We start from the raw sequence: 23,611 nt of genomic DNA, 5'->3' as shown, positions 1-23,611 counted from the left end.
CACACTTGGCCAATACGCAACCACATGCAGTACAGCCATGTGAAAGTTAACCTGTGAGGAACAAAAAGGCAGCTTCAGACTAGCGGTCCGCTAGTCTTAGCCACGTTTGGCAAACCCCTGTGGCATTGTAAACATGCAATGTGTCTCACACACTTTGGTGGAATTTGTCCTTTACATTCTCGATTTCACTGTTTTCTGAATGTTTTCTTACTTTTGGACCAGTCGAATATGGTCAACAACAATACCCAGTTAGGTTGCAGCATTTAACTTTTACCCCTTGAAATCCCCACCACTTTTTCCCCATCAAGTTGTCAAAGTGTGCCAAAAAATATCCCCCATTCAGTCCATTCTCTTTAAACCTTAGAGATGGATGTGCAGAAAAAACCCAGTAGATCAGTTCATGAAATATTTAGACCAGCTTTAAATCACCTTTCTTCCCCAGTCTAATGCTCAGTTTGAACTTCAGCATATCGTCTTGTTGTTGCCATGTGATCGGCGGATTAGATATTTGCATTGTGTTGTAGAAGTGTACTTAATTAAGTGTATAAGCAAACTTTAGTAATTTTGCTTTTACTAACATTTTCATAATACCCCTTTTTTGTGGCCAGAGGCTGTTGATCAGAGGGTTACATAAGCTTCCTTTAATGCATGAAACGGGGGCCATCAAAGCTTGTGTGCTTTGTGCATGGGAGCATCAGCTTACACATTTAAGAGAAGGAAGCACAAAGCTAACAGTGTCGAAGGAATGTATCGAGCCTGTGAAAAAAAGTGGATTATGTTCCACAAAGTTATTTAAATGCTTTTTGAGTCTATTATGCCTCAAAAACAAAACTAAATACAAATGTTTTACAGCTACTTCAACCATACAAAGTGCACTGAAGCATAAAAGAGCACAGAAAAAGGTGTAAAGTTCAATGACACGGAAGAGTTCAAGGTTTTAAACTGTGATGGCTGTAGAATAGAGTTCACATTTATTAGTTTAAAAGAATGGCAGCTGCTTTCTCAAATGCTCAGAAAGAGCAGCTGTTTTTCCCTTTTACGAGCACCCGGAAGAATTAACAACAGACTTAAACCAATAAAGAGGTTGATAAAAAGTTCATAAGAATTAAAAACAGAGAGGAAGCGACACCGGGTGTAAATTCTGCACGTGTGTCTTTCAGCGTTGCGGCTGCCGTGTTTTCTCATGCAGTGAGAAGCGAGGGAACCGCAGAAACTGTGGGGATGTTCAACAAGTGGCAGAAGTCCACCAGACCAGTTCTAACCTGACCTATCAGTGCACAGAGGAGAGAAAGCGGAAAACTCTCAAACACTGACATAAGCCTAGCAACAGGCTTTCACCAATCACAGGGCAGAACAACAGTTTCAGGAACCAATCTTCTTTGCACTCTCTCTCTGCTTCTCTTGTTTCTCTGAAAAAAAAGGGGAGAGAGAAAGAGAGAGAGAGAGAGAGAGAGAGAGAGAGAGAGAGAAGTTCTGCCGAGGTATGAAGTCCTAATCTGGCCTGCTTCACAGAAAACTATTTGGTTTTCTCGTGTATTTGCAAAGTTGTAATTTCTGTCTGTTTGAGTTTCTCTGATAAAAAGTGGCAAAACAAAATGTCTAAAAAGCCTCACACAAAAACCACATGTTTCAAATTAGCCCTGAGGCTCACAACAGCAGCTCTCCTCTCTGAAAAACAACTACAGAAGTTTTTCCATGTAAACACGTCCCTTTGAAAAGCCGTGAAACCTGTTTTTAACAGTAAAGGAGAAAAATCGATACCTTTATATACCAAGTTTGGGCACATGCAGACTTTGTGTTAACGTTGTACACAGATAAAGAGGATATTCCTCGTCCCCACTCTTCAAACACAGCTCTAAGGTTACGCCTGTTCATCTGATGAGCAAAGGGTTACCTGTCCCGCAGGCTTACAGAACTCATCCTAAGTTATGGGAAAGTCTTGATCATAAGCTTCAGAGTCAGCCGTGAGAGCTGATGTTATGTAGTTTAACCATAATTCTCTCTTTGTGTAAAGACTTGTGAGTAAAAGTTGAATCTTTGCGGGAATTAACCGGACCAAAGTAGCCTTTTGGTTCTTTCAGCCACTCCCGGTCCCTTTTCATTCTCCTTTTTTCCCCCTGATCTGTGTATGTTCTGGCAGGCTATCAGAGTGGAGTGGTCTCGCCAAGCGCCTTCTTTCCTGAGAGGAGAGGCGTGCCCCCCCCCACTCCAAGACCAGCAGCTCCTGGTCCAGCACACAGCAACACTGGGAGGAAGCAACGTTCCCTGGATTCCATGAAACGCAGAGGAACTGCAGAGGCCTTAGGGAGCACACGGAAAAAAGAAAAACGAAGGGGAAAGAGGTATCTGGGAGTAAAAGTAACCTTTCTTTTATGGCTTTGTAATGCCAGGCATAAACATGCACATGCACAAATCCCTATGTACAGTGGTCGACAATCCAGGGGAAGAGGTGTTGGCCTGCAACCCATGTGCACGTGAGGAAGAGTGAGTTCCCGGGGATGTTATTTTAACAGGGAGAGGGCAGCTGTCATAATACAACAGGCTCCAAGAGAAAAAGATCCCACAGAAAAACACAGAATACCAAACCCTCCCCTGCTATCTTTAGCATGATAATGACAAAGCCGCCACAAATCAGTAGAAACGTCATATTTTTGCCTCTCTCTCCATTTCTATAATAAAAATCTCAAATGCCCTTTCACATCAATAGGCTTGTTGATGGGGAGTCAAGAGATAACAGTGCAAGTCCAAAGGGCTTTACAAAGTGTGGTAGTGAGTGTGTCTGCAAAATTAAAGGCAAACTTACTTCTAGTACTTATGTTACCTAAAGACTAACAGATGGGGCTCACATGGCTAATCTTATGTTTACATCAGGACTCCAACAACCCATCAGAAGACAGCACCTCTGGTTTTAATAGTTCTATGTGCCTGCTTGCATGCACAGCTGTTTTTTCCTCTCTCTCTCTCTGTCTGACAAGACCTTGGTTTTGCTGACTGAGCAAGAAATGACTCATCTTACTGGGAAAGCAGCCAAAAAGGTGTTGATCGTCACCCTGTAATCCCTGACAGGCATTGTAAACGGCGCACAAAAGTCCCGACCCTTCACCGGTTTCTGTGGGATAGTCACTCCCCAAAAATATAAAAAGAAAGCAATATCTTCCTTGGAGCTACTCCTGTTATAATGTGAGCCACTGAATCAAAGACTGGTAAAAAAGAAAAAACTGTTATCACCACCTTGCTCATATAAAACCTGGTGAACTCTTACTTAGATTAAGAAGTACTGTTGGTTATGAGAGGGGCGACCACGGCTAAGTACACCGGTTCAGACACTAATAAAAGTCTGATGTAATAGATCACAGTGGCTACAGCAAAGATTAGAAATGATTGCACTCTGCATTAATCTGCCTCTTCCTTTCACTGCTTTCACTTCTGCCCCTTTCTTTTTCCACCACCTCTCAATCTGTTGCCTTCACCAGGATGTATTTTGATTGCAGCGTTGAAAAGAGGGATGTGATACTGCTGCTCTTTAAGGGTGGAGGAAGTGATATGGCCTAATCGTTACCCTCGAACTGTTTTGGCCGTGTCTTATTACTTCATAAATAGGCAATGAGCTCTGGTACTGAATCGCAGAACAAAACGGCCAGCAGGACATTGAGTGCGACGTCACGGCGATTGCCATATCAACGTTTAATTGTTTATGAAATGTCAGTTTGATTGGTTGGAAACTCAATCACCTTGGCGCCCGTCCTTTTCTGCTGTCGTCACTGACTCAGCATTTCCATTCATTGTAGAGATTATTTTGTGCAGCTGATGGTTGGGCTTGTGAATTCAGATTAAAATAGCATTTATTTCATAATTTCACTTCTTTTGTACATGTAGATTTGTTTTTGAGGCTGATTTACTCCATACTGAATTCACTTTTACATAAAGTGTAACACAGAGCAGCTGAAGTTTTGTGTATTAAGTTATAATAAACTGTTAATTAGTTATTGTTTCTACACCTGTCGAGCCTTTACTTCGCACACTGTGACACCACGAGCATCATCTTGCTCGTGGTTGAAATTGACTTGATCAACAGGCTTTTAAATGTTTCCATCTGACATTATTTTAATCTTCTCGAGGGTACATAGCAACCAGGTGATGCTAATCAAATCCACTTTACTAACCGATCATCAAGAAGTGTCTATAAAAAGCAGGCACTTTGGCAGTTTGCTGGTCTGGAGAATTTAGGCGGGTGTTAGCAAAATGCTGAAGTCTTCCGAGAAGTGGACGTCCCAGCAAATTCATTCCAAGGTCAGACCATGCAATGATCAAAGAAACTCCAAAAAACCTCAAGAGCTACATCTCAGTCTTTATAGGCCTCAGTCATAACAGTCCAATCAGAAAAAGACTGAACAAATATGGCTTGTTTAAAAGGGTCACCAGGAGAAAGCTGCTTCTCTCTAAAAAGAACATGGCAGGTTTCAAAGTTTAACCTAAACAAATCAGAAGATTTTTGGAACAGCGTCCTTTAGACATACTACACCAAAGTGGAGATGTTTGCCCATAACGCAGTAGCACGTGTGGGGGGGATAAAAGCAAAAAAACAAAACACAGGATATCAAGCTGTCAAGCATAGTGGTTGTTTTGCTGTTGCAGGACCTGGGCTGGGTAGTTATGAGTTGACCATGAACTCTTCTGTATACCAAATTACGCTAGAGTCAAATGTGAGGCCATCTGCACATAAACAATGCTCACAAAGCTGAATGAGCCAAAGCAACGCTATAAGAAGTGGGCCGGAGGTTTTCCACAGTGATGTTCCAGATGGATAAAGTCATACAGAAAATGATCACTTCGAGTTATTGCTTCATAAGGTGGTCCCTACAAGATACTGAATCATGGGGTGTACTTAAGTTTTCACAGCACTGCACACGAGTCCTGTGAAACCTCGCTTTTTCACATGACTCTACTTAAAAGACCGAGGCTGAAACTGAATGTTTCAAGCAAACACACCAGCATCCACATCACATGATCCAAGTAGAACAAAAAAACTGAGTTCTTGTGTTTTGTCGTGCAGAATAAAGCCAGTAAGGTTGAGTATTAAAAGCCTGGCAGGGAGTGAATCTGGACTTTTTTTAGATGCAAAAGGCAAATGAAAGGAATGTGATTAAAGGCAAAACAAAACAAAACAAAAGAATATATATATTGTTGTTGTTTTTTGTTAAGTGGGATGCAGCATCATAGATGTTTTACCACAATTATGTAGTTTCAAATAAAAACTGGAAATTGATTGAAAATTATGCAAAAATATTTGCATCATTTTCTTTTCCAAGAACTAACTGAAGCAGTCAAAGGTCAACAGAAGGAGCCTGGATGAGTAGTTTGCCAACACATCCCTTTGTTTTCACTTCCCTTCACCTTTGATCCTCTCAGTTGTCCCTTACTTTTTGCACAACAGGTTTGACTCCAAACAGGGGGTCTGAAAGGAAGCGCACAAAACACAAACAGAGTAAAGCCAGCAGACATCATGTGTACAAACACAAGAGAGAAAAGTGATAGTATAAATAAGCAACCATAGGACGTGTTCTCTCCATCATACGTGTTCATTTCCAAGGACTTAAACCGGAGAGTTCCTCAAACATGAAAACTTAAGCACATGATGTGAGATCATGAGTCTGTAGCTTCTGAAACAATGTGAAAAAAATAGCAGGAAATGCTTACAGAAGCACATTTATTTTCTGGGCTGAAATATCTTCATACATCCCACTGCTTGCATAAACACCGCCTACTTAGGCATGCAAGTGTCTTAGTCAAAGTTGAATTAAATGTATTTCAAATAGAGTACAGCAGCTTTTGCACCTTGCAAATTAAATCTTTTTACTTCCATGCCTTTCAGCAGACATTTACGAATTGCTTGCAGCTTTTGTAGTTTTGCTTGACTCGAGGGGACAAAGCTTTTCAGTCTGTAGCACCAAGACTCTGGACCAGTTTACCGCTCCAGCTCCATTTGGCTGGCTTTTTAAAAACAGTTAAAAGCCTTTTCTGTTTAATCAGGCCTCCTGCTGACATTTTGTTTTTTTGTTTGTTTGGTTTTTTTTTTGTTTTTTTCCTAATTCTGCTTTAACAAGATTCTCTGTTGATATTGCATTTTAACTGTTGTTCGGCACTTTCCGGCTGTTAAGTCTGTGAAAAGCACTATCTAAACTTATTTAGTCGAAAGCTACATTTCTAAAGACACTTTTATCCCAAATCCTCTACACCTGCTCTTTAGCTTTGCTTAAAAATAAACTGGGTTAATGTGTAGGGTTTACATGAGTTTGCTCTTGGCATTTACAAACTCTCTGTGGACCTCATGAACCCTCACAGAAGTGTGCCTGCATTGTGTGTGTGTGCGCGTGTGCGGTCCTCTGTCTCATGCCACAGGTAGCATTGGACGTATTTGCTCTGTGGTTAATTAATTACAGGCCCTTGGAGCCGAGAAAAGGGCAAAGCAATGGCAGAAAATCTATCATATCATTCCCCTCGTGGTCGCAAGACTGATTCAAATATCTCTCCAACTTTAAAGAGTTACATGAATTAAGATAAGTTGGCTCCTCTCCAGTGTAGCATGCACCAATTGCGTTCCTGTGCTGATGAGAAACATGAGTCACTCTGTGAACACATGAACAACTCATTTAAAAAACAAAAACACTTTTCACTTAAAAAAAAGAAAAAAAAGTGAGTACTTTTTGTTTTAGTGCCACAAACAAGCATTTAACAAGCAGTTAACCTGCTGGCTGTTATTGTGCAGTTACTGGTCTTACGTAAGCCAAACAGGTAGATGCCGTTGGGCCAAAAGTGAGGTTGGGCACTACTCCCACTCATTAGACTAGGACTAACTAACATAATAGAACAGTATAGTGGTTTATTTATCCTCCACAGCTAAAGTCCTGCTTTAGCGGAACTCAGTAAACAATGATGGGATAATGAGAGAAGATAAAACACAAAGAGAAGGCAAATGTTTTCTTAGAAGAGTCTCGAGCTTTCCGTTTTCCTGCTTCACAGTCAAATGTCACATCAGTGCATTTTTGACTAAACAAATGCAGTGTGTAGGGAAAACCCTATGTGTATGGAAAAGCTATTAAAGTTACAATGCAAATGCATAATAGCATAAAGGGCTGCAAAAATATTTAGCCTTTATAAACGACATCGCTCATCTGTGATGATTGGACCTGGGGTTAACGGGGGCATTCGCAATTAAAGAAAAGACAGGAGGTGGAAAGAGCGAAGAGAGAGGAGTGAGGGAGTGGGTTATTTGACCAGCGTTTGGCGACAAAGCGCCTCGTACATTATCGTGGGTAAGTAAACACCCTGCACCGTCTGGAGTGACATCATTGTCCCAGAGAATCAATAACCAGCCACTTCCTGTGCAGCGGGGAAAATCGATGACTCTGTACACTAGATTACCTATCTTTGCCCACTCACCTGAGGAGACACACACACACACAAACTGAACACACACAGTGTTGCAGCTCACATACATAGGCACCATTAACAGAAACCACTGTCATAGTTTTCACCAAAGGGAACGGTCTTTGTGCGGCTTCAGTGCAAAGTCAGCCCATTATGGGATTAGTGGCAGCCACAGCACGGTGTAAGCCTACTGTTGGAAGTCTAAAGGGGATAATAGCTCTGCCAAATCAGATTTCTATCAGGTTTCCCCACACAATCACACAGCACACACACTCCTAAAAAACCCAGAGTAGCATGGCTCATTCCCAATCCACAAGATCTCCTTGCTATGCTCAGGAGTATTTGTCAGTTTCTATTCTTGCTCCCTGCTCCTTCTTTTTTTTGTGATCTAATATACAGTGTCTCATTATGCAATAAAGGCTAAATTCAGGGTTAAAATGTAATAAAAATGAATAAGTGGAGCCTAACAGCATTTTGAGCCACACAGGCATTTGGCATTGCTCAACGGTCGCTCATAAATTTTGTCACTCACAAACTAATGTCTGGTATGTGGTTGGAGCTTTAAGACCCACTGACTGAACTGTAGCTGAATGTGTTCAGCTAAGCAGAAAAAAAAGTAATCTCTCCAGGCTTGTTTTTCTCAATAAATGTCTGGGAGGAAAAGTTCAGTATCATGAGGGATTTCCAAGGAGAGCAGCGGAGGAGCAGGCAGATTACTGACAGGAGTGAATGGGAGGGATAATGGGTAACTGAGCTCAGTTCAGTCACTCCATTACCTGTTTGTGCATAGACGAGAGATGCAGCTTGTGCAACAGGAAGGAGAGAAAAAAAGAGATGTGACAAAAATGGAAACAGGGTGAGAAGAATAACAACACTAACGCTGTCAAATCACACTGACTAAATACAGCCTGAGAAAAACGTGTGATCTGAAAAGTTAAAAACAGACTCTCGGTCTCGATTTCAAACTCAAACGAAAAACACACTATATTAACTGCCCGAGGTGACTAAGAGAAAGATGTGTATTTTTTCCTCCCTTTACACAACAGATTGGGTTTCATTATCAAAGAAACAACTACATTTCTGTCATCTTGGGAATGACATGTGTGGTTAGCCACTGCACATCTTTCAATTTTGGTTTGGAGTTGTTGTAAGAAAACACAAGCAGCGTGTTAACCTGATGAGCTACTCTCATCTTTGCGGCGTGGGCTCACCTGGGGCGCCGTCTGTCTGCGTCCTGCCGAGGCTCCAAATGCTGCATGGACTGAGACGGGCTCATGAGCAAAGACGGTCAATAAGCAGGCATAGATTAGATTCATATTCGGTGGCTTCTACTGTAAACTAAACAAAGATAAGTCTGTTTTAAATCACTGTCATAGTAAATCACTGTCATAGTGACAAAAAAGCTTTTATTGCTCTGTGTTTAATCAAGCATAGGTGCACTTAAATACGCAAGTTGTGCTTTAAAGGCATTATTCAGTGTTATGTGTGCTTATTTGTTTTCATGCCAAAGGGTACCTGGGAAGATTGATCCTACTCTACTCATATCTGTTCCTCTTTTTCACTACAACCAGGAGACATTTAGTGAAAAAGTGTACTAACATGAACTATTCCCTCAAAAGTGTGTCAGCTGTGCATTTTTTTTCTGTTTTTTTATATTTATTCCTGAGAAATGCACTGCAGCACAGACTACTTAGAGACAAAGATGCAACTAAAATTTAAAAACAAAAAAACTTTGATAACCTGAGCCATCGTCAAAGTGTTGTGTAATCAGAAATGCTCTTCTGTATACCTGTGTTGTTAATTGGTGATTGTGTTACTGTTGCCTTCCTGGCCTTACAAGAATTCCAGTCGTTCTCCTCTGACCTCTGGCATCAACAAAATATTTTCTCTCAGAGAACTGCCGCTCGCTGGATATTTTCTCTTTTTCGGACAATTCTCTGTAAACCCTAGAGATGGTTGTGGGGTAAAAATCCAAGTAAATCAGCGTGTGTCATTCCAAGTCAGTCCCATCAATCCCCAAGTGACTATAAACTCAACAACCACCTTGAGTTTATAGTCACTTAAATCACCTTTCTTCCTAATTTTGATGCTCTGTTAGAAGATCAACAGGCTATGTCTATATGCTTAAATGAACTTCGAGTTGCTCCCATGTGATTGGCTGATATCCCATTGGGGAGCAGAATTTGTCCATCCAATATCTTACACTTAATTAAAGTTGTGTTGTGGTGGGCTAAGGCACATATTCCTTCTCCCAGGCCAGATACGATAGATCTTCAGAGGTTCTGGGTCTATACTGTCGGTCATTCCCTTTTAGGCGTGAGCTTCCAAAGGGAGCCACCCAGGATGCACGCTTATCAGATTCTCAAACCACCTCTAGTGGCTCCCTTCAACGTAAATGTGTATTAGCTCTACTCTCAGCTCTCTCTGGATATCTGAGCTCCTCATGTTTCTCAGCCACCCTGTGTAGGAAACTCATCTGAGCTCTTGTATTTGTGACCTTACTCTTTTGGTCACTGCCCAGATGTCTTGACCACAGGTGAAAGTTAGAATACAGATACAGCTTTGGCTTGCAGTTCAGCCCCCTCTTCATCACAACAGTGTATAAAACACCCGCTTTACTGCTGACAGTGTCCCAATTTGCTGGTCCAATTTGCACTCTACTTTCCAAAATACCAGCATACTTGAACTTGACCTTCATACTCAGCTGTAGTTGAACAGGTACACCTAACAAAGTGGCCTTTGACCATACATTAGTTTCATTGTTTGAGTATTTGATTTAAGAACAGCAAGCATCATTATAACAGTCTATATGAGTGAAATAAGGAACTAATAATTGGTGGTCAATTTTAATTTTGGAGCAAGAGTTCAGAGCTGTTTAGCTGATCAAGATAAAGGAAAACAATCCAGTTGTGTGTGGTGCCAACCTTCACTATTAGCTCTTAGGAAGAAAGTGAATAAGTGTACTTAAAGGGTTACAGCAACAAGCATCAGGTGCAAGCCACCATCTATTAAGACAATGCTACAGATTTCCCTTCTAGGCGAGTGCAACAGGATCCTCAATTTGTGTGTGTGTGTGTGTGTGTGTGTGTGTGTGTGTGTGTGTGTGTGTGTGTGTGTGTGTGTGTGTGTGTGTGTGTGTGTGATCATGGACACATGTCTCGAGAGGAAATCCATTCTCTTTATGCACCAGAGCAAAGTTTTGGCCTGCAGCCTATGAATCTGACCCTGCACTAACCCGCCTGTAAGGTCGAGTTCGCGCACACCACACCGAAGACCGTCCTGCTGGGTGAGGGTGCGTTCTGTATGGGACTCCCACAGGAAAGCTTCACACAATACTTTGCTCTCTTCGAGGAGGACATACAAATATACACGGACAGATTAAGCCACACACACATAAAAATGGAACACACACACACTATCTCTCGCTTGTCTCAAGCAGACAATGGACAGTGGAACTGTGCCATAAGGGAGGGCTGTTGTCCAGTCACTGGGCAACTGGGGCAGCAGATGGTCATCTTCCCTTCCACTAACACCAATCAGGAGGGAGAGGAAGGGTGAGGGGTGAGGCTCAGCAGAGTGATCTCCGTCACAGTGTGAACCTTTCATCAAATACATGGCAATGACTCAGCCATAATGCATAAAGCAAATGAGCTGGACTCCGATAATGATCTGCACAAATCTGTGCAGAGTTACAACACAGAAACAGTTTGCCTAAATCTAAAAAGTGAAATACACGGGTCACCTGACCCAGCTTACAGCTTAAAGTAGTGGGTTAAAGTAAATGTCACTGTTTGAAAACGTTAATGAGACAAACTTGGGTAAAACCACAAATATAGCAGAAATGCTAAAGCGAGCTTGGGTGCAGAAAAAGCAAAGTAGGGGAAAGGTCACTTCTGAAATAAAGAACAAAAGAAAAAAAAGAAAAAAGTAAGGTTTTATATCCTGTTGACCAGTTGCTGTCTCTCAGTGTGAAAGTTTTGATTGGAGAGCATGTGTTGGATATGTGCACAGCTGTATGTGTGCGTGGAAGACAGACAGATTACAGAGAGGTGCTTATAGTTTTTAGATTCTTTTCTCATCTCAGCCAGTGTTAATGAAAGAAAAGAAACAACAACAACAATATACCAGCACTTTTTCTACTTTCTGAAGCGTGTCAGAAGGCACGCTTCAAGGAGGCTAAACCCAAAACAAGAATTGCATAAAAGGGCTAAAAAGATGTAAAAAGCAAACAACTTGGAATGAATGAGCCTTTGTGTGCCCAGTAGAGTGAACCGCCAATGCGAAACAAGAAAACATGTTTTTTAAGAGTTACATCACAAGGAAGGCATGACAGAGGGCAGAGTTAGAGCAGACAACAGAGCAGGAGAGAGGTCAAAAGAAAATAACTAGTTAGCATTTCTCAGGTTGTATTTTTGCAAGTAGTAAGAAAGCTAAGGTTATGCTAATGTGACACTAGGGAAAACAGTGGTTGGAGACTCAGATCCAACCCTGTAAATTTACCATCTCATTGCAAAGACTGGGCCTATAATCACTCACAGCCAGTTGCTGTCTTCAAAGCGATTTTGGTGGGTTAAGATGACGATAAAACAACAATAAGGCGGAGTCAATCTGCAATCAGCAAGTGATTTAATTGGGTCAAGTTGGCAAATACGACTTAGATTTCCTGCAACATGTTGGCAATCTGTCTCTAGTCATAAATTAGATGGCAATTATTTGCAGACCTTCACTAATTTCTCTGAGAGTAATCTCAGTCAGTGTGCGATTGTTTGGAGACAGGTTGCCACCAGATGACCTACGCAATCGCACTGTGGACGAAAGAGGTCAACCAGAGGTAGAGAGCTGGTTGTTACTGCTACTTTCAATCGGTTTTTGACAGCAGAAAAAATTAAATGCACTGATACCTATACTATTATGATTCTAGTGACGGACTAGTTTTAACTAAGGCAGTTTCATAAGTCATAACTATTTCATGCCAAAATTTGGCTAATTTGTCAGTGTGATTATTAGCCATGGATGAATTAGCTGAACATATCCACCTATCCATCAGTTAGGTATCAACAAAACTATACAGATCCCTCTATGACATGAGCGACCATATAAACACATTAACTGATGCCAGTGTTGTATTTGGCTGTAATTTCGTAAGTTACACTACCAACTGGTGACGTTCTGACAACGCTACACTATAACTGCAAAACAAAACAAAACAAAAAAGCACACTATATCAAAGTCAAAAGGTAATGTTATTATATCACTTTAGAAATTTTTAAAACACAAATGCAACATATTTGTTTGTTGTTTTGTAAAGTAGCTATGATGGGGTCCTGGTGTCTTAAAGTCTTTTTAAGTGAAAACCTTACAAATTCAAAGAGGTGGGGCACTGCTGATTTTGACTCTGGTTTTACACTGATCTCTTGACTGAAGCCAGAACGCTTTTGTTTTTGTACTAATGAGGACAAAGGAGGAAGTGGATGAGAGGCAAAGAAAACTGACCAGTCATTATTTAAGCAGGTAGTTAAATTTGAAGAAAATGTTGCGCATTTATGTTTACCTGAGTGACATGCCACCTTGTTTTTCAACTTTCTGCTGTCTTTTAGTCAAGTTGTTTACATCTTTTCTTCCAGTCTCCCCATCCACCTGCCACTCACTCATACTCTTAATCTGTTACAGTGTTTCCTTTTATCACTGCATCCACGCGATGCCTACTTAAAGGTGTTTTGTCAGTTAAAAAGGGACAGTTACGAGGAATGTTGTCAAACATCATCTCACAATTGAGGATGTGGTGTTGTTGCATTAGTCACCTGGCTGAGAAGCAGCTTGGATCATACCTGTGTTTCTAGTGAGTAAATAAACACAGTCAAATTGTGAAAAAGCTGACACAGTAGACGTGTAGCAAGACTTGTCTAACAGTACAGTGTGCTGCTGGTCTTTTTAATGTACCTCAAAAAAAGAAGAAGAAGAAAAACAAGTACACTGATTAAATCAAGGTGCCTGGGACAAAACCAAGCTTCCAAGTTTTTTTCCTCCCAAAATACGATCTTTCTAAGAACATGCTGGTGGATTTTTGGAAATCCGGGGGCTAATCTGTGTGTCTGTACTCAGCTATGTGAGCAGGGTTCTGAAAAACAACTCCAAGTGCCAAATACTCACACAAAAAGTTGATTTTCATACATTTAACAATGCCACAAGAAGGTGGTGTAGAAAGTGCTGTAGGTAATGTCGGTCTTAAAAATTCCCTGCACATCTTTATCAGAGACATTGCTGAAAAACAGGTCTCCAGATTTTAGGAAAAAGAGAGCGATAGAGGGAGGGAAGGAGTTAACCTATATAGTAAGCCATGTTTCTTTTCCCTTTATGCTCCCAGCAGACAGAGCTTCAGTTTGATAAATAGCAGGCCCCCTCAAAGCAACAGATGCTACGACTCAAACCCCAGCAAACTCATCAGCTCTGCCAAAACAAAAAAAGAGAAAAAGAAAACCTGAGAGCCCAGAGCCAAGAACCTTCACGGCTGTTCCACATACCGACAACAAGCCTGCGAGAATGAACAGCACGTATGGAAAACAGGGCCCCCCTCTATACAGCTCCGCACGGCTAAAACAACTCTGTCATAGCTGACCCTCAAGTCCCCAGATTTTGCAGAGGAGGCACTTCCAAAACAGTGACTTCTTCTCCATCTGAATCTGAATGAGGTCAATGCACTCCCAGTTTCTGTTTTTGATTTTGGGGTTTGCTTTTGTTGTTTTTTTGTTCAGTTCAAAGGCTGTTTGCACCATTTGTTTTCTTCATCATATCTGTGGTTTGGACCCAGAAATTGCTACTTTTCCTTATCAAACCGTCCTACTTACACATGCAACCCCCCTCTGTGACAGCCAGGCATCTCACCACACTGACACTCCTGAAGCTGAGATGGTTATACAGTATGCAAACAATTGTGGAAGGGGGAGGAAAATATGTTTTCCACATGGTTTTCTCTGAAAGACAAAAAACAAAACAGTGGTTTCTTGAAAAGTGCTTTTCTCTCAGGAAACAGATGCCTTTCTTTGTGGGATAGTTTGGTGTTTTGTGGTTGTGTAGGAGAGGGCTTGCCATGAAGCTGGGTTGTTTTGTTTGAGGAAAAGTGAGAGGGACAGGCAGTGGGTGTGATATTTTAAGCCAAAGTTTGGACTGTGAGGAGTGAATGAGGTGTTTGATTAGGAGTGTTTAGCAGCACTTCAGTGCTTGATACTGAGTTAGGGTGTCTGGCGTATGAGCCCATCATCTCTTAATCTGTCTAGACAATGCCAGTCACAGACACACAGTGGATAGTCTGACATATGGAAAGGGTGTTTTTAAAAACACATAAGTATTAAAAATATCTACACCAGTAGCCAAAAGGAGGAGAGAGTTTGTCTGCATCTGACAGCAACACGTGACATTTGCATTTCTGTTTTTGTCTGGCTGCTTTCACGGCATCTGCTTTTAGAAATGCTCCTGAATTCTTCCTGTTTTGTTTTGCCCGAGTCTGGTTTTTAAATCACTGGGTTTTCCATTTTAACACAAATAATGAACTTGAACTGCAAGCCTTAAAAGAAACTCACTGCTTGCTCCGCTCTGGCATGTGGGACATCAGTCGTGCCCTAAATTTACTGGCTATCTATCTGTGATTTGATTTCCCAAAGTGGCTCAAGAGCTCTGGGCTAGACTCTGAAGTGAGATAGGAGACAGGTTGTCCTTTCAGACGCCCTCTTAGTTTCCAATGTGACAGTAACACGCAGGGAAACAGTCACATGACCCCAGACTGTCACAAGATAGAGAAGCTTCAGAGTCAAGATACAATGACACTAACCAGAGTCTAAACATGTTTATCAATAGACTACACCTCACTGTCAGAGTCCACCTTAAACTTCAAGCATGCACATACAGTAGATTGGCGTACACAGGCCAGGGGAGACGCTTTGTTTCCTTCTCATTGTGTCAGTAACCTTTACAAGAATTTAAAGGCAGAAGAAACATATATTTCTAGAGTGTATGAACACTAAAACAGAGCTAGAAGTACAGCGAATATTGACAGTCATCAAGACCTCAGAAGATTATTCTAAGTCTAAGAGATCAAGACCTATTCAACCAGACAACGTTATTCCGAACTGTTGCCCAGTTTTGATGAGTCTGTGCTAATTGTATACTCAGTTTTCTGACAGCAGTGGCACCCAGTATGGTCTTCTGCTGCTGTAGCTCATTTGGCTGTTCGAGTTATTCTTGAATTTTTTACCTTACAAAGTGGACGGTGAATGAAGCAAACAGTACACATGTACATGTAATTCAATGGGCTTTACATAAAAAAGGATATATAGCCGATTTAGAAAAAATAATTTAATCTATGTCATTGGTTAGGGGGAGGAAACAGGAGCAGACAGAGAAAAACCTGCAAATTCTCAAGGAGAGCGTGCAAACCTCACATAGAGAAGCCCCAGTTAACCAGCAGGAGGAGGGTAAGACTCAGAAACATTTCATGAAGCGACACTGTTAACCACATTTCACACAAAATAAAGACACAAACATGAGGAAGCAAGTAACACAGAGCAGCATAAACACAAATACAGCTATACAATAAAAAAACATCCTGCTAAACAACCATTATGTGTAGGTCATACTGTTAATATTCACTAATGTAAGACTGCACGAGAAAGCAAAGAACACTGGGGGGGAAAAAACAGGCCAAATATTATATGGACTGGCTAATATTTTCAATATAAACATTGATATTTACATTGGCTTATTCCAGACATATTAGCATTGGCAGAGGTTGGTTACTGTGTGCTAATATTCAAAGAAAAATGCAGAAAACGATCCTCTGTGTACGGAGCCATCGTCCCGATTGTTTACACTTCCAGCACAGCACATGCAGCAGAGCACAAATTACAGCTGAGGAGTGTGAAATAGAATCACGGGGTAATTTCACAGTAAGTTTGTAACCAGTATGTGAAATATACTGGTGGACAGCTAATAACAACAACCCTGTAACTTTTCCAATTTTCAGTACAGCTCTTAGAATGTGGTAGTTAATATAATCAATGTTGTAATTAGAGCCTCAACCTCTTTAAATAATATGCTTTATCCCTTTACTAGGTTGTGTCCAACGTACACAGCTTTATCCAGATTACAAAACAAAAAAAATAAGCTTTGACTGCTGTAGCTGTAGTGGTGGAATAAGCAGACAATAATAAGGTTTTCAAGGGTCAAAACAACAGCACCCAGAGTGGAAGCAGAGACGTTCCACTATGTTGCAAGAAAATTGACATTTCATCAACGATAGAGAAGTACTAACCACAGAAACTGGAGCCAAGATTTTTTTTTTCTGGTTTGTTTATGGTCTGTGTTTCTGTGAGTTTGAGCCAGCAACGGAGACCATTTGCCCTCTAGGCAGTTATCAATGACGTAGACCAACTTCTGCTTAGGTAGCCCTGCTGAAATGATGAAATGGAAAAGCAAGAGAAAAGACAAAAAAAATTAAAAGTGAGCAGAGACAGTTTGGGTTTGATGGGATTTTCACAAGCGCTGACATCACCGTGTGGGAAAATTGCTCCATGTCTTCTCTTATCAACTTCTGACCTCAGAGGTGCTGGCAGTATTTGTGCTCACAGAGCAAATATCACATCAAAACACACCAAAGAAGCCCTGTGTGCCATTTCCCATGCGCAACCTCTACGCCAGCGTGTGCACGTGTGCACAGCCACACACAGCAGCAGATAGATACAGTAGATTTCATGAAGCTGGAAGCCATGAAGGAAGCCTGACCAAAGATTGTGGCAGTGCAGGAAGGAAGTGGAGCACACCCCTGGATATGAACAGGAAGCAGCCAGGAAAGAGGACTCTGACAGGACACACACACTCAGAGAGTTATGGCTCCAGCTTGAACACTGACCAAGGTACAAAATGTAAGAATGTTTTTGTTATACAAAGATTTAACTTGCTAAATCTGGGAATACTGTAAGCAGATCTACTGTAAGAACTGAGAGAGACAACGGCTACTGTACCAAAGAAATGTAGGTGAAGCAACAGAGCTTCAACCAGATTTAGAGAGTGTTTATTCAACTCTGATTATTGTGGATGTAAGAATAATTTAGGCCTCAGTCACACAAGGCTAGAGAGTAGTTATCAACCCGACTAGCAGAGGAATCGTGATTGCTTTGGTTGCAAACAGATTGCCACGGCCACCTGAAGACACTGATTTGTCTGCAAACACTCGCCATTTTATTCTCCAAGTTGTCATGAATGACTGCAGTGACTGCAAACCTTCAGAAACCAGTCACCAACTAGTCCAGGAATATATCCGGAGGTTGCCCAGGGGTCACCGAGAGGTCTCTAGGCCTGTTTGAATGGGGCTTTGGCTATTAATTTCGCAGCAACTGCCAACAACCTCCAGCAACCACACAACCAATACATTTTTCTCTGTGGTTGCCAAATGGTTGCTAACTGGTCTCTAGGCATGTGCGATTGCTGACAATTTATGCTTCAGTGGGAAATCTATGCTTTATCGACATCATAATTGCAAACAACTCTGAAACGATCTCACTTATCCTACAGTGTAACTACTGTGTCAGGTCGACACAGCTCGTGTTATTATTGGCCTGTTCAGTACCATCAGTTCCTCTGTTTTTGGATTCATCAGTAAGAGAATAACAATCATTGTCTCAATATAAGGGAAAACTTATTGCATCGATATATTGACTCATAAATGTCAAAAATTTACTTGCCAGTGATTGCCAAAATATAAATATAAAGACGTGGAAAAACTGATCACAACTAAAAGTGCGTAACTAGGAGGGATTTTCATTTCATTTGTTTCTCTGCTTATGTAGCTTACATCGTCAGCTCTATAAAGATTCTCCACAAAAGGCTAAAATCAGACCTCAGTTAGTCCAGTTCCACTAAAGGCCTCTGTTTGTTATGAATCACAGACTAAATCAACTTAAATCAAGACATCTAAATTGGAGAAGCTAAATAGTACCAAATCATCTGTTAGATGATATAAGGATCATCTGATGATATAAAATTTAAAAAAGGAAAAAGAAGAAGAAAAAAAAACACCCCGACTGTTTCCCAGAGTCTGATATGGCTGCTACCTTGGCCCCATCTTCCTTGTAAAAAGTGATTTGATCTCAAAAGGACTTCCTGGTTAAAGGTAGAACAAATAAATAAAGTTTGTGAGTGCTGAGACCGATAGGCCAGCTACACAAAGAGACTGTTGTTGTGCCTTAATGTAAGTATTTTCCCTTTAGAGGAATAAAGGAAGAGAATCTAATGCCTAAGCTGATGCTATCACATGGAAACTTTCCCCAAAAAGACTTGTCTCAACACGTTTGGTTTTTTTAGTATTTCTCTCAAAATTGATGTCAGAAAACAGATGGGTTTTTTTATACAAATGGGCCATATGTTACCAAATTTAAAAAAGGAAAAATGATAATAATAACCCACTGATTTATATAAAATGTAAAATAGGCACATAAACTGCAGATGTGCACAGCAGTCTATTCATGTCTGTTTAAATGGCAACTTGTTACTGCTGGTTGACAGCAAAGACAGTTTAGTATAATTAAGTCAAGATGACATATGCTCAGCTTTTACATATTGGTCACTGTGAGAACAGTTGTGCAAGTATAGTATATCAGTGTATTCAAGTGCATTTAGTAAAACGGGATTTACTCAAGCCCCTGTGTTTTGTAACTCACACTTAAGAGACAAACAACGCGCACTGCTGAAATGTGTTCTCTACAATGGCCTACAGGCTTACAATACATGTTGACAGAAAACACAAGGACACACACATGCACACACACACACACACACATACAGGTTGCATGGAGGTCTCAGGGGGTGCCGTTTCTCGCATGCATGCTAATAGACCTACCACCAATGGCTGCATACAATATTCACAATACTCTGCTGTCGTCTTACTGCAGGGTCAAAAGAACATGATGTCCCCCGAGGAGCAGACTTATTATACGTTTGTATTTTCTAACGGGATTTCATTTCTATTTCAGTTATTTAGTCGTTTATTTTTGAATTCAGCTTAGCTTTGGTTAGTTTCCAGGATAGATTTGCCCACTTAAGATTCATTCATTGTTTGAAAATGTTTAGTTTTCATTGGTTTTAGAGCTGATTTTAGCCTGTTTGATAAGAAGACATAAAAAAAATAAAATAAAAGCCTATTCATTTAGCTGGGTTTTCAATGTTTTTCTCCAAACAAAGAGAGCATTAATAAGACCTGTTTACTGTTTAACTCCTCATTGATGTGTCATAAGCAGTGGTGCTTCTTGACCTAGTTTACAGTTTCTGTTATTAATTTAAATTTGTATTTGAAACCACTTTAACAGCAAAGAAGACAAAAAAGGCACACGCTACCAAGAGGTGAAGGTCTGTAAAATGGATGTGTGTGAAAGAGGTATGGTATCAATGTGGCTAATATTTTCCCGATCTTTGTCATTTAGGGGCCGTGTCCAAAGCAACTGCGTGGGCCATCTGCCAAAGAAACTACTCCCAATCCAACCTTTCTTACTCCCACACTTCGATGTCTATTCAGCACTTCAAAATCTGCACTGTTTGTATTTTAGTTTTGTATCTCAGTCATCAAAGTAACTTTTCCCTTCCACACATAGACTATGGACACTCATAAGGATGAATCTGCAACTATGAAACAAATTTACATAAAGGCTGAGCAGGAATAGGTCACACTGCTCAGTGCTTCTGCTGGGCAGCTCTACTATTTGTTTTGTTTCTGATCCTTCTCTCTTCCTTTTTCCATGTTCCTTGGCTCCATCAGATTAGTATCCAGTTTGTTTTTATGACTCAGGATGCTGCACCATGCTTGTGTATGTTTTACTACCCCAAATGTGTGTGTGTGTGTGTGTGTGTGTGTGTGTGTGTGTGTGTGTGTGTGTGTGTGTGTGTGTGTGTGTGTGTGTGTCAAGAGGAAACATAAACTGGAGGACGTATCGGTCGAGGCCAGAGCAGAGTGTCACACAGGAGTGTCAGAGTGCAGGTTACATAATACTGAGGGGCATTAAGGAGAGGCAGGAGGGGGTCACATGACCCTCACAGGGTTTCACTTTAGGTCATTTACTCTGGTAATACAGCTTATGGTGTCTCCTGCGAGTATTTAGGTTTCCAAGACACCCTATCCGCTCGCTGTAATGTGTGCTAAACAAATAAAGTTGCCTGTTACCACTGTGCCATAGGTTAACTCTCTAGTGCCTGGAAAGAATGTTTTAAAATAAATAAAGTAAAATCAAAGTTCTTTTTTTAAATCCAAGCAAAGATCAGAAACATACGTTTTTAAGTAAGTTAAGTGCACACAAACAGTGGCTTCGATTTATTATATTAGCATGTAACTCTTAAGACTTCAATAAGCTGAAAGGTGTCACTGATGAGAAAAACATCACTGGAGTACTAATTAGAACTAATGTAGAGGAAGCCCAACATTTTAAGAGGCACACAATAGCAGTTTTTTTTAACATATTTTTTATGTAAAAGAGTATTTTTTTGTTCAATTTCCCACAAGTTCTGCACCATCTGAGAATCATGATTACTTATTCCTTATTATACTTATTATAAATACCTATAATGAACCTGCTCACAAACTTGTGTCTCCAGTTTGACTGCTCTGCAAATGCACCAGCTGTAGTGTGCTACCAAGAAAACACTTGAATTAGACTGAGAGACCCGCATGACAAGAAGGTTTTTTTCTCTTTAGCAGTTTTAGTCATTTGTCGCTGTAGACTAAATAAATAAAAGGTATACTGGTTGTATTTCAATATCAAGAAGGAAGCACTAGTTTGGTATTTGTCAGTACCCTCAGATGTTCAAAGCACTGAAAATTTTTATCTCCGCCTTGTGTGAACGACTTTGAGCTTACAACTGCTTTGTGACAACATGATGGAAAGCACAGAAATGCTCTAAACTCGTGCTATTACAAGGCAGCCAGTCACTTTTACAGTTGCAGTCTTAATGCCAAAATTTTGCAAATAACAGAAACGATCACAGGACACATTTTGTAAAAACCAAGTTCCCCCCTGAGGTATGATTTACATCCAACTACAGTCGGTGCCTTCTAAATAATTTATGATACCATAAAATCTAAAATAATCGAAGCCTGTCTGTTTTGTTTCTTCTACATAAAATGCCTCGAAGGAATTTAAGCTACTACAAAAAAGCTGGAACTTGCTTTGGATTAGCGGATTAATATGTTGGCATACAAACTGCAAGCCTGTGTTGAAAAAATGTCTGCCAAGATGATGCTGTTATACAACATGCAACAGGAGAACAACCTTAACCCTGCTAAGCCTGAACCATCAAATAACTGATAGAAAATATAATTTTGCATGAATAAGTTTTAAACTGTACCATTTTTCTTACAACTAGCATTTTTGGCGCAATGTTTTTGCTCATGAAAGCACTGCATGTGTGTCATTTACGACGTCAGACTTTTCAGGAAAATGTGATAAACTTGGCGTTAGAGGGTTAAGCTCAAGATAGTCTGTTTACAATTCTATCAGAGTAGGAAAAGTATAAAATCCTCTCAGCTGAGATACTCCCTTATGAAAATAATTAATTGAGTTGTTGTTTGACAGAATTAATCAGTAATCTAATACTTGTTTCAGCTCCACTGTTTAGCATCTACTTCATTAGCACTTTGTATTCAAAAGGCATAAAACTACAGAAATGCTTTCCTTCTTGTGCTTGGAGCATGACTCATCCTCTAATATCACCTGGGGCAGGACTAAATGTTTTGGCATTAGTGGTAGCTTTAATTGTGGTGTGTCATGCTACAGCTTAGCGAGTTTTATAAATACTTTATGCAATCTTGAATCACAGGACAGAATTACTTAACAACTTCGTTTAACTGCGTCTAAATTTGTCCGGATCTGTCCAGAGTTGTATGAGTTTGAATAGACTTGATTAGCTCAATGATCAAATCATCGTGCAGCTCTCCCTTCTGAAGATCGAAACTCATGTATATACGTGAAACTGTATATCCAGCCGTATTGGCCATTTGGGCCGAGCAAGGAAGAACTCTTTGGATCTCTGCCATCTCCCATGGCCTGTATTTCCTGCTCCACCCCACCACCCCGTCCAGCCCGAGGATTAGCTGGTTGTCATCCCACTCAGCCTATTCTCTCTCCCACTGTCCCTCACAGCTCTGCCACCTCAGCGTTTGGCTGTTTGGACAGGAAAACCCTCAACCAGCTGCCTGCAATAACAAGCCAGAACTATTCGCAGCCAGCAAGCGTGTGTGGTTCTAAAAACTGTGTCTGTGTGTACATGGGAAAGAAAGGGGAAAAGAAAAAATTATAAGCATGGGGAAAAGGAAGAGCTCCCTGTGAAAATAGATTGACTGAAAGTAACACAGTGAGAACCTAAGATTGGTGTGTGAAAGGAGGCAACGTATTTAGGTCCATAAGTATTTGGACAATAACACCATTGTTATAATTTAAAAAGAAAAAGAAAATAACCAGCTCACAAGCTGAAGTATACCACATCATCTGTCAAACGTGGTGGAGGTGATCTTATGGCACGTGCACATATGGACACCTGTGGAACTGGTTCAGTAGTGTTTATTGATGATGTGATCGCTGATAGGAATAACAGAATCAACTGAAATGTACACAGCAGTATAGAACTGACAGCTATACTGTCAGCCCAGGTTCAGTCAAATGCTGCAAAACTGAACAGACAGTGCTTCACAGTGCAAATGGATAATGGCCCGAAGCAAACAGAAAAAGCAACCCAAGACTTTCTCAAGGCAAGGAAATGGGATATTGTTCAATGGCCAAGTCTCTCACAGGATCTCAGCCCAACAGTACATGCTTGAGCCTCTGAAAGTGTGGGAAATGTATAAAAAAGTGGTATATAGACACAATATTGTAAAAAAAGAAAAAGAAAAAGTGTAACTGTCCAAAAATATGGGGGTGAATTTACATAAATGTAACACAAATATTAGAAGAAAGCTGCACCTATTTTCATTTCTATGCAGATGATACACAGTTATAGCTTTCTATGAAGTTTATGACACAATTCAATTAAATTGCAGGCATGTCTTAAAGACTTAAATGTGTAATGTCCCATCGCTGTTCTGCTTTGTGTTGGCACACAACATTGAAGAACATAAAGAAGGAAGCAATTTTTTAGTGTACTTAATGATATATTT

The 23,611-nt window shown here is 40.6% G+C and overlaps 2 protein-coding genes across 3 annotated transcripts in view; one reads left to right on the top strand and one right to left on the bottom strand.

Moving 5' to 3' along the window:
- The window catches only part of armc2 (armadillo repeat containing 2), a 29,483-nt gene extending 26,852 nt beyond the window's left edge, over positions 1-2,631 (top strand). Inside the window, exon 18 of one of the 2 annotated variants that reach the window (XM_085246390.1) lies at positions 2,141-2,631. In XM_085246390.1, the coding sequence (XP_085102516.1) occupies positions 2,141-2,478 (338 nt within the window). In that variant the 3' untranslated portion in view covers positions 2,479-2,631. The remainder of the gene's footprint in view (positions 1-2,140) is intronic. The other variant, XM_085246389.1, reaches the window with a different exon arrangement.
- The window catches only part of sesn1 (sestrin 1), a 74,341-nt gene that overhangs the window by 8,024 nt on the left and 42,706 nt on the right, over positions 1-23,611 (bottom strand). The window lies entirely within an intron of this gene.

Source organism: Mchenga conophoros, linkage group LG15 (genome assembly GCF_057382185.1).
Source record: "Mchenga conophoros isolate Kocher_MC1m ecotype Shallow Benthic linkage group LG15, M_conophoros_male_GT1.1, whole genome shotgun sequence".
NCBI lineage: Eukaryota > Metazoa > Chordata > Actinopteri > Cichliformes > Cichlidae > Mchenga > Mchenga conophoros.
This window is presented reverse-complemented; position numbering and strand designations above follow the sequence as displayed.